The following is an 11602-nucleotide window of genomic DNA, read 5'->3' as shown; positions in this document are numbered from 1 at the left end:
CCATAGGATGCCATAGGGATCCATAGGGTGCCAGGGGGATCCATAGGGTGCCATAGGAACCCATAGGGTGCCATAAGGACCCATAGGGTGCCATAGGGATCCATAGGGTGCCATAAGGATCCATACGGTGCCATAGGGATCCATAGGGTGCCATAAGGATCCATAGGGTGCCATAGGGATCCATAGGGTACCATAGGGATCCATAGGGTGCCATAGGAACCCATAGGGTGCCATAAGGGCCCATAGGGTGCCATTAGGATCCATACGGTGCCATAGGGATCCATAGGGTGCCATAGAAACCCATAGGGTGCCATAAGGATCCATAGGGTGCCATAGGGATCCATAGGGTACCATAGGGATCCATAGGGTGCCACAGGGATCCACAGAATCACAGAATCCTAGAATGGCCTGGGTTGAAAAGGACCACAGTGCACCCAGGCCCTGGCAGCTGGTTGAAGTGACTGATCTGTGAGGTTCCTTCCAACCGAAGCCCTTCCATGGCTATGACTCAGTCAGCAATATTTGCACGGACCACAAGGGATGAGCCATTCCAGCTCTGGTCAGGAACACATCTGTACACAGAACACACCGTGCTGAGCAGGATCAAATCCCGCCGACCCAAACACTACAGCAGGGTTCCACAATGTTTGCCCTGCAGAAATAACCACATTCCCAGCGTCTCGATAGAGCGATACTGGAGCAGGTTTGTGAAAGGCTGGGGAAGTAAGGAACTGTTTGTATCGCCCAAGCAGGGCCGGTGTGTATCGCACATACCGTACGTGCACACGTGCAAATAAGCAGGACATCAAATACAGAGCGTGGCTGAGCTCGACCCGTGCCGTCTGACGGCGGTGTCTTCTTCACTGCGCTCGTTTTGGGGCTTCTCAGCCAGTGGATCTGATTCAGTACTGAAACGTGTGTGTACAGCACTGATTCATCAATTTGCACCTATCTGACTGATTACAGCTTGTTTCTGAAATAGAATACATTTGTATAACATGGAATATTAAGAAGAATGCTACTTCAGCCTTTTTTTTTCCCAATTTTGACTGGTCCTTCCCTACTTTTCCTCTCAAATCTACTTCCAGGTTGAGTTTCTTATATTAAAGTGATAAGCTCCCTTGATTCTTAGAGTTTTGTTTTTTTTTACCGCCATCCATAGTAAAATGGAGATTGGGTAATTTTCTTTCATATCTTCATTTCCTAAGTTTTGCAATAAGCAGAAAATAGCCTTATTACAGCTGTGCAAACTCTGCGGAGCCCGCTGCCGTGGGAGGCGGTGCCCAACGAGAAACACTGCAGCCTCACAGTTACCTCCGGATCGAAGCAGCTCCATCCATCAGCCGCGTGCCTCAGGAGGCTTGCTGAGCTTGCAGCTCAGATGGAAACAAGAAATCCAGAAGCCTGTTTCCACGCGTGATCGTTCTCCTCTCCCATCTCCTTAGCCAGGAAAAACAAAGGAAAGCGAAGTCGGAGCCCCGTTTGGCGGCCCGAGGAGATGCCGCGTGGAAACGGCCCAAGCTGAGGGAAAAGGAAACTGGAGCTGCGCGTCCGACTGCGTCTCGGCCTCCGCGTCTTCTGTCCCCACCACATCGGCACGAAGCTGCTGGCCTTTAACTGCCGCCGCTGACGGCCGGCTGGGCTCAATAGGCTTGGTGCCGAGGAAGCTGTGAGCTGTGAGCTGTGAGCGAAGCACTTCCGACCTCGAACCAAAGATGCTAACGGCCCTCCCCCCTTCTTTTAACGAACTCTGTGGAATTTCACAGGAATTCTCCACTAATGGGTCAGGATTACACAAATCACTACTTAACTATAATGGCTTAAACTCACGACTCAGCTGAAAAGCGTGATGATGATTCGGAAATCATCTCTTTCTTCATTAATTAATCGTCCCTTTCCTCTTCCGTGGCCTTCCAGCTGCTATTCTCAGCTCAGCCTCCAATGCAATACTTCCATTAAACACAAGCAAACAAACCAATAATAACACTTAACCAACGGGCTGATAAAACAGCGGATAGGAAAAGTGGGCATTTCTGCAGACCAGACCACAGCCACACCTAAGGAACAAAAGTTACTCGTGTATATTTTTCCCCTGTCATTCTTCAAAAGGGGAACTCCCGAATCAGCTCGGTATTAAGTACCGAAATCTGCACCTGAGAGACAACGTGTGTGCTTTGCTTACACTGACTGAATTCAAGCATTGATGTTTCTTTTCTTTTTTTGCTGTTCCTCTCCTTACTGAAAGCAGAATTATTTTTCCTACCTACTGGGAAGACTCCCTGGCCGTTAGATAAAGAGACATCGTTATTTTAAGCATCGTGGCAATTTAATAACTTTATTTTAAATATACCGTAATAAGGTTTCCTGTTACTAGGGGCACTCTGTGCCACAGGAGTACTGCTGAACACATCCCACTTGCCAACCTCAAAGAGCTTTACAGCCATCATGAAAGCGTGTCTTCCTCATTGGCTTTGACAGTCAGTGACGATACGGAATTAAACAGCGCTCCCACGGTCATTTTTTGGTCTTGAAGGTCCCCAGGATTTTGGGCATGAACTTCCCCATCTTCTTGTCTTTGGCGTCCGCGTCGTACTCCTCCTCGCCCTGACTCGTATGCTCATCCTTTTTGCAGAAGACCTCAAACCTGCTGTACACCCTCTTTTCCTTCCGCATGTTCTCCATTTTTTTCAGCAGGGTATCTCTGTCCTCCGATGGCTGCCGCTGAAGATTTCGTTTCTGGCTCCCAAAGCTCTCCGATCTGTGGATGTTGCAGCTTTTCTCCTTCTCGGCTTTCCTTTCCAGGCTCAGAGTTGACTTAGAAAGGTCGGGATTGCTGGTGGATGGCAGCTGCTTGGCCAGTTCAGCTCTGTTCTTCTGGCTGTTAGCAGAGATTTGTTCCAGGATCACCTTGGTGTCATCACGGAGATTGCTGCTGTAGAGAATGTTGGCTGTGGATGAGGGAAATCTGCCCTGCGCCGGTTGGCTGCTTTTGGGAGGAAGCGGCGTCGCAAACTTGTGGTTTTTTTCTTCCTCCACCACCATTTCCTGACAGTCGCCTATGGAAGATCTTTTGAGAGCCACGGGCTGCTTGTCAGACTTGCCAACCTCCGAACTGGGTTCCTCCTCCAGTTTCTTTTCACCTTTTGGGTTCAGAAACTGCTTCAACCGTAGGGATCCTTTTCTCAAAAATTCCATTGTATTTTGTTCCTGTTTGGAACACTCTTCCTCGGACTTATTGAGGGAGCTGTCGGATCCTGGACCCTTAGACAGGTTTTCGATGACTGACGTGGTGCCCGTCCTCACCTGTGGCTTCTTCAGTTCTGCACTGACCAATTTTTCAGCGTCGTCCTTGAAGGTCACTCTCTCCTTCTTTTCTGGAAGAGCCAATTTCTGAGTATCTCCTACAAATATAAGACTCTCCTTTTCTGGCAGAGCGGGTTTATTCTCTATAGGGTAAAACCGAGACGATAATTTGTCCACTTTAGCGCCCAGGTGTGCTAAGGGGTCTTTACTCAGAGCATCGATGAGCTGGGGGCTTGACGAAGCCATTCCAAACGCTCTGTCAGTCTCTCCGTGCATCTTGTAGGTGCTGCAGGGGTCTTTGGACTCCAGTACTCTACTCTCCAGAATCTTATACTGCACGGATTTGGTACACTTCTTCTCGGCGCTCTGCGACTCCTCCTGGAGAAAGCTAGACACGGCTTTGGTGTGAGTGACTGCAGCTCGCTCGGCGTCTTTGCCCACAGCTTTGTATTTCTCTAGGAGCTCTGCCACTTTCGACGAGGTGGCTGTCTTTATAGTTTCATTGTCTTTTGTCAGTTCATTGGACACCTGCTCCTTATGGATCATCTGAACCTTCTCTATCGTCGTGTTAGGCTGATCTAACTTGGCAGCGTTGAAAATCAGAGAGGACCTGAGTCTTGAGCTCCTCTGGATCAAGGGATTTATTCTGGACCTAAAGGCGTCTTGTTTCATCATAGGTGTTTCTTCACCTCCTCTCTCAGGATCTGCAAATTCTTTGGCATTTTCAACCCCCAGTGACTTGCTATTAAAAGACACAGGGGATTTGAATGCTGGGATGAGGTCCGTGGGGTGCTTTGCGAGGGGATCCCCAAGAACATCGTTGTACGCTTCCGATTCCATGGGCATTGGGAGACCTTCTTCTGGTTCTGACTGGTATGCACTGAGGTATGAAGAAATCCTCCAGTTGCGTAAACCTGTTCTATTTTCCTGAGTGTTCTTGTCCTGATCTTGGTCCTCATCTTTGTCTTGCAGGAACAGGCGCTGTTCCAGGCTTTGCTTCTGCGTAGGAGAAGTCTGGCAAATAAACTTCTGTCCTATATTCTGCCGTCTTAGCATCATTCCCATTGGGCCATTGCCTGCAGGGTTCAGCTGATCAGAGCCATGTCTCACTTCCCTGGAAGAATTGGAAGGCACATAATCCAGCCTTAAGGGGAAACCCTCCTGTGGGAAACCGGATTCAAGTTCGGGGTATCTGGGTCCCTCTCCGTAGGGAAGGGGTCCTCCCTCTTCCAGTTCATTGAATCCGGGCCTACCGCCTCGTATTCTGTCAAAGAATCCCTGGGGTCTGCCAGAAAGGTGGGGGTGTTCAAACTGGTACTGGTAGAACTGATCCTTCTGAAAATGACTAGACTGGATTTTAAATTCGTCCATATTGTTCACGAACATCTGCCTGGCATACTGCTTAGAAGAAGCAAAATTTTCAAACGTTCCTTCTGCAAAACTGTGTCTCTTAAAAGCATCCAACTCCAGCTGCTTGGAACGGAGAAAACCCCTGACGGGGTCCATCTGAGCATTCTCCATCTCTACCTTCTTGTACATTCGCATGGCTGACCCCTCCACGGTGTGGCGTAACAAATCATCGCGCCGGAAGTTGGACAGGAAGTACCTGTCTGGATCAACTCGGTCCATAAAGGAGGGAAAAAGGTTGTCGTCCCTCTGGAACATGAGGGGCGCTTTTTTAGGAAAGAATGGCATGTTATTGCCAAAGGGAGTCATGGCAAATGGGTTCTCTGCCTTTGCCAAGACGTTGGCTGGAGGAACGAGAGGTTCTGACTGCGCGAACAAAATTCGGAACTCTTCATCGAAGCTGGCCACCAGCTCCCCCTGGAAGATGTGTGCAATGCTCCTGTGAATCTTCTCAAAAGACCACATGAAACTACAAAGAGAAGTAAAGATAGCGTCAGCACCAAATCACTCCGCTGCACTACTCCATGTTTCACCATTTGCTTGTCTGAAGAAATTCATCCTGATGTTCAGCACTGGCACAGGTTGCCCAAGGAGGCTGTGGATGCTCATCCCATCCCTGCAGGCAGCCGAGGCCAGGCTGGATGTGGCTCTGGGCAGCCTGGGCTGCTGGTTGGCGACCTGCACACAGCAGGGGTTGGAACTGATGAGCGCTGTGGGCCTTTGCAGCCCAGGCCATTCTAGGATTCTGATTCTAGGATTCTATGATTCTATGAGCATAGTATAGTCATTAATAAAGAAAGCATGGGAAATGGGTAATTCCATGCATCTAACTTGCACTTGAAACATAAACACATTCTCCTGGGTCTCTTTTAACTGCTCTGGTTTGGACTGGGTTGTTTGGGTAGAGTTGGTGACCCTTTTTTTGAGTTAGGTTTAACACTTCCTCGCTTGGAGCAGCTGAAGCTGCATTACCCAGCAAACAAAGTCTATTACTGGGTGACATCGGGCCATTAGCATCACTGGGCTTCTCACCTGTAGTTGCCACTCAGCACCACCATGCAGTCCACCAGGAGGAACTTCTCTTTCACGTGTCCTTTGAAAGACATCCCCGTGCGGCAGTAGTAGGTTGGGCCAGAAACTGTTCTCACCCTTAGGAACTGCAAAGCAGACAAGGCTGTTACTTCCCCTGCCTCTCTTTTTTCCCCTTACTCTCTTAACGTCCCTCCTGCCACCATTCTTCCACTCCAGCACTAGCTGTTCTGTCTGCATGCACAGGGGATAAGCAATCCTTTTTATCAGCGTGCCTTTGCCCCCAGGCCGATACTGTGCCAGGTCTCCTGGCTTCGCGTGTGCATTCCTCTGTTCTCTGGCCCCGGTTTCCCCTTTCTCAGGTTCTCACCGTAGGAACAGCCCAATGTGCCCCAGATTTACCCCTCTGAGGATGGGAATCGCGGGTCGGGTTGGTGTTTGGTTTGCTCACCTCCACGTAGTTCAGATTGACTCTGCATTTAGCAGCTGTATCAAGGAAAAGCTGAGAGTTCATTTCATCGAGCAAGATGTACACAGGGACTCTGCGAGCAGCAGTATCCAGCACTTCAAACAGCAGATCCACGTCAGTGAAAATGTCCATGACTATGGCTACCACCTAGGAAAAGAACACAGGGAAGTCTTCGGAGGCCTGTGCCTGCCTGTGGCCTCCCAGCTCGTGCTGCCCAGCACACAGCATTCCAAAGCTGCCCTGTTAAACTGACTCCATTTCAACTTCCTATTCGGTGGGCTCCAGAACTGGAAACAGATTTCCTGTCTGACGTCTGCATTGTGTACATGAGCTGCAAAGTGAGCGAGAATCCTCACTGCCGCTGATCATTCCCTTCCTCATTAATCCAGTGTTCACAGCAGGCATTTTTTGGTCACAGAACCGCGCTGGCAGGTATCACTGACCTGCCTGGCACCGCCCCTCACTCCCTCCAGCACATCTGTCATTTTCAAATACATTCCTGACCAATGTTGAGTCAGCCACTGCAGAGCCACCTCTAGATGCCGCCAGTCCCTTCTGAAGTAGCTTTTAATTGTAGCTTTGACAGCAGCCCCAGAAAACCAGGCACGTGAGTGTCAGCTGGGGATCTGGGGCTGCTTAATCCGAAGGGAAACCCCTCATCTCTCTCCATGGCTACCTGAAATGATCCCGCGGTTCAAAGCTCTGTAGGATTTCCCTGTCCTTCCCAGCTCTTACCAGCGTACAACAACACCTGGTGGGAAGGAATAAGGAAGACGGAGCGAAACTCATCTCAGTGTTACGCACTGAAAGGACACAATGGGCACACACTGAAATGCAGGACGTTCCACTTCGACAGAAGAAAAACCTCTTACTGTAAGGGTGACTAAAGATTAACAACAGGGTGCCCGGAAAGACAGCAGCCTCCACTCCTGGAGACACTGGAGGAAGTGTCCTCAGTAACCTCCTCTAATTGACTCTGGGCACCAAGGAGCCCAGCAGAGGACACGACGCGTCCCCTCACGCACCCGCAGCCTCCCCCTGCTCTCGGACTCCCTCACGTCTCACCTGCTGAGCAGCTCGAATCATCCTGCGAGCCTCTTCCTTGATGCTGGGGTTGTCGGGGGGCGGCGGCTGCACCAGGGTTGTTACTTCTGTTCCCCTGAACCCAAAGACCATGGGCCAGCCCAGGTCGAGCTCCGGGACGGCGAGGTCTGAGTTCATGGGCCAGTAGGTCCCGGAGGATCCGTCCACGTCGTTGTCCCCTGCCGTGTCTGTGTTACCTTCCTGATTGGCATACTGGGGTTTCTGCAGGTTCTGTAGGATGTGATCCACCTCTGAGTTGCAAAGGAAATCAGGGGCTGCCTCCTCTGCCAGAAAGCGTTCGTAACTCTCTTTGCCCTCTTCGGTGAGTATATCCAGAGCCAGGCGGTAGTACTCCTTGTAGTGCGGGGGAAGGTAGTTAGGGTCAAGCGGGTTGTCCCCCTGCGAGGAGCTTTGAGATCGGCGAGCCATGAGGGGAGGGAGAGCTGCAAGAAAAGAAGAGCCAACCATGAGAACGGCCAGAGTCACGGCAGCAGGTCCGCTTCAGTGACATCCGTCCTCACAAATGGTGAAAGCTGAGGGGTCACGACGGCAAAATCAGAAGAGAAGAGAATGTTGGGGAACCGCAGAACCATAGGATGGCTGGCGTCGGAAGGGAGCTCAGGGATCATCAGGTTCCAGCCCTGCTGCCACAGGCAGGATTGCCAACCACCAGACCAAATAGTAGCACAGGATGCCCAGGGCCCCATCCAACCCCATCAACCCCATCCAACCCCATCCAACCCCATCAACTCCATCAACTCCATCCAACCCCATCAACCCCATCCAACCCCATCCAACCCCATCAACCCCATCCAACTCCATCCAACCCCATCCAACCCCATCCAACCACATCCAACCCCATCCAACCCCATCAACCCCATCAACCCCATCCAACCACTGCCAACCCAATCCAACCCCATCAACCCCATCCAACCCCATCCAACCCCATCCAACCCCATCAACCCCATTCAACCCAGCCTTGAACACCTCCAGGGATGGATGGGGCATCCACAGCCTCTGGGGAATCTGTTCCAGCACCTCAACACCTTCTCAGTGAAAAACTTCCCCAACACCCACCCTAAATCTTCCCTCCTTCAGCTTAAAACCATTCTCTCTTGTCCTATCACTATCTGCCCATGTATAAAGCTGTTTTTCCTCCTGTTTATGATCTCCCTCTACATACTGAAAGGCCACAGTGAGGTCACCCCGCAGCCTTCTCTTCTCCAGGCTGTACAGTCACAGAATCACAGAATCACAGAATCACAGAATCACAGAATCACAGAATCACAGGGGTTGCAAGGGACCTCCAGAGATCATCCAGTCCAACCCCCTGCCAACGCAGGTTCCCTACACCAGGTACGAGCCCATTTCCTTTGGCCTGTCTCCACGGTAGAGGTGCTCCAGCCCTCTGACCACCTTCGTGGCCCTCCTCTGGACCCTCTCCAAAACCTCCTTATCTTTCCTGCCTTGGGGATCGCAGACCTGGATGCAATCCTCCATCCGGGGCCTCAGGAGGGCAGAGCGGAGAGGCACCATCACCCCCTTCGCTCTGCTGGCCGCTCTTCTTCTGATGCAGCCTGGGATATTATCGACCTTCCAGACGCACACAACGCTGGCTCACTTCTTCATCTGCCAGGACCTCCCAGTCCCTCTCAGCAGGACTATCTCAAGGAGTCCTTCTTCCAATCTGTATCCATATCTGGGATTACCAGAAAGTTTGTTCATAATTAATGCTCACCTTTAAGCAGGCAAAGGTGGTAATCACTGGAGGAATTTAATGCGGTTCAATATTTGGGGGCAAAATCAGAAACAGATCAATGAGGGCATCGCGGTGATGAACAAAAACGATGCGTGGGCCTCTGGGCCAGAGATTGCTCATAGCTAAGCTAAGATTTGTCTTTTATTTTAATCTTCTTATTTCTTTCTCTGAAAAAAACTGTGCTGCTGGTTATTATCAGAATGCCACTGAAGCTCATTTCCAAATGCAAAATAATAATAATAAAAAAATTACAGTGCATAATAGAGTAGGCTGAGCAAACGCACACGCAGGTCTACAAATGCCCCCCCTGAATCCTTAGAAACTGTGTTTTAACGTCGCTCAGTGTGTGAAGAGAAGCAAGGCCATAAGTGGAATGCAGGCAAGTCTCAGGGCACCGTGTCGCTGCGTCCTCATGAGAGCCGTGAAGAAACAGAAACAAGGGGCACGACTCTTCTTCAGCCTGCTGGAGTTAAGGCTGGGAAAGCTGAGCTGATTAATTTGGGGCCTTACAGTGAGGTGCCTGCAGGGAAGCTGTTGCTTGAGACTCGAGACAAACCTGATTTTCAGCAGATTTTGAAAGAAAAGTTGATGGTGGCAGAGAAGCAACTCACAGAATGGGATCTCACTGATCTGAAGAGAGCTCCAAAGCTCTCTGGCTTCCTACCCTGCACTACAATGCTTCCATCACTGACATCCGCAGAGCCTTCCTCGTCGATAGAGAAGAAGAGCACGGCCGTCCCTGATGCTCGAGTCAAGCTGCCTCCATAGGGATGCTGAGCACAAAGGGCGGAAGGAGCTCCTTTCTCAATAGCATGCAACACAGAAATGATCGCCTGGTTGTGGGAGGAAGAAAAAGGCTTCAGGACCGTACTGCAAATTGGTGAGCACTAAATAGCACCGAATGCCTCCCTTTTGGTGTGCTCAAGTCTCCTCTGCACTGCTCTTAGCCACGCTGGAAGGGTCTCCACCCCCCCTTTAAGGAAATGCTCTCGGGGTTCAATGCTTTCTCGGACTGAAGGCCCTTCCTGGATTCACGGACCGCCTGAAGCAGCCCACAGCACCAAAGCAATGAAATCGCAAACAGCATCATCCTCATTTTTCCTCTCTTCTTCGACCTCCCCCACTTTAGTGGTACAGAATCCTCAGTCCCCCCGTCCCGCTGGAAGGCCACGCAGGCTCCGCGCCCCGTGCAGCTCCACGGCTTCACAGGCGTCCCGGGGCTGTGCTGGAGCCCACGCCGTTCTGCATGTTCAGACCCAGCATAAAGGGGGACAGTCGTGCAGGCGAAATGCCTGGTAATGCTAGGGGCAGGGAGCTGAGCAGGAACTGCGAAAACAAAGAAGGCAGAGAAAACAGAGGAACCTCACGGTACTGACTTGGCAATGAAAAAGGCAAGGAGAATTAAACGCTGATAAAGTGATCGAGTACCTTAATTCTGTACTATATCAATTAATGTTTCAGTGCTGCCATAAACCAAGAAGGCACAAAATGGATATTAAAAGGAGAAATGCCAGCTAATCTGAAACTTCCCTTAATAAAGAATACGGGTTTAGAGGGAACTTAAAACCTGGACATGTTGCAAGTGTGAAAGTCTCGTCCTCACATCTGAAAAGGCTATCATGAATGCCAAGTACAAATCTTTAGCCTGCAGAAGACGTCTTCACAACATGAGCAGGACAGAGGGTGTTTTCTCCTCCAATACAAGAACTGAAAGGCTTTCAAATGAAACGAGCAGGCAGTGGCTTCAGACTGGGCATCAGGAAAGCTTCCTCGACTGCTCCTGCTGCGCAGAATGCCTTCCCAGAGGATGCTTTAGCTACTGATACGTTGCAAGCGTTCAGAAAGCAAATGGGCATCTCCACAGATGGAAAGAAAATCCTCTGAAGACCGTTAAAGGTCTCGCTGTGGACCACAAGAGATCCCTGGGGAAGTACTGCCACTCTTCCCTATGCATCCCTGCTTGCCTCGGCGAGGAAACACCAAATTAGTACCACGGAATCACAGAATGGCCTGGATTGAAAAGGACCACAACAATCTCCAGCCTCTGACCATCAGTCTGATGGGAGGCATCGCTTCTCGTCTGATTTTGGCTCTTCTGTCACTTCCAGCGTCGCTGCATCCAGGATGAAGAACTGTTTTCACTTCAGCACAGCACCCGGCCGTACCGGAATGACGAATGGATCTGCCTAAACCTCTGAGTCTCATCCCACAGCACTGATACTTCACCAGGATTTACAGTTCCCGATTGCTGACAAAGGCCAACTATCTCTGAGTCAAGAACTAATTAATGAATAAAGTTGTTTCAGACAGGTCTTTTCCAAACTAAATTCCCACTAATGACTAAAGCGTAGGGTGAAAAAGCAGCCGGATTCATCCCCACGCACATCCCGAGCCGCTGCTGTTAGCAATCCTGCCTCTCATAAACTGTGGGTGTGCGAGCTGGCACTTCCACAACGAGGTCAGCCTCACCGCTGAGCCACGCGCCTCACAGCAGCTCAGGCCGATGAGCACTGCTGGACACGGCCTGGACGCCCGCGCAGGGGAGACGGGCG

The 11602-nt window shown here is 50.6% G+C and overlaps 1 protein-coding gene across 1 annotated transcript; it reads right to left on the bottom strand.

The window, feature by feature from the left end:
• Positions 1-2316: 2316 nt before the first annotated feature.
• FAM83H (family with sequence similarity 83 member H) lies at positions 2317-7956 on the bottom strand. The gene is made up of 4 exons (XM_003214191.4): positions 7274-7956; positions 6191-6355; positions 5743-5867; positions 2317-5179 (listed from the first exon to the last, which is right to left on the bottom strand). The coding sequence occupies exons 1-4, from the start codon at positions 7757-7759 to the stop codon at positions 2515-2517; spliced, it is 3441 nt and encodes a 1146-aa protein (XP_003214239.2). The 5' UTR covers positions 7760-7956; the 3' UTR covers positions 2317-2514.
• Between the last annotated feature and the right edge of the window lie 3646 nt (positions 7957-11602).

The sequence above is a fragment of the Meleagris gallopavo genome, chromosome 3, assembly GCF_000146605.3.
Source record: "Meleagris gallopavo isolate NT-WF06-2002-E0010 breed Aviagen turkey brand Nicholas breeding stock chromosome 3, Turkey_5.1, whole genome shotgun sequence".
In the NCBI taxonomy this organism is placed as follows: Eukaryota; Metazoa; Chordata; class Aves; order Galliformes; family Phasianidae; genus Meleagris; species Meleagris gallopavo.
The sequence above is the reverse complement of the archived record's forward strand: the minus strand, read 5'-3'. Positions and strand labels throughout refer to the sequence as shown.

Bases quoted from the DNA above. Each gene is read 5' to 3' on its own strand.
- FAM83H (XM_003214191.4), bottom strand. From the start codon at position 7,759: ATGGTTGGCTCTTCTTTTCTTGCAGCTCTCCCTCCCCTCATGGCTCGC. The intron at 6,356-7,273 runs GTGAGACGTGAG...TTCTTTTCCTAG, and splicing joins TGATTCGAGCTGCTCAGCAG to GTGGTAGCCATAGTCATGGA. The intron at 5,868-6,190 runs GTGAGCAAACCA...TCTGCTTTGCAG, and splicing joins TCAATCTGAACTACGTGGAG to TTCCTAAGGGTGAGAACAGT.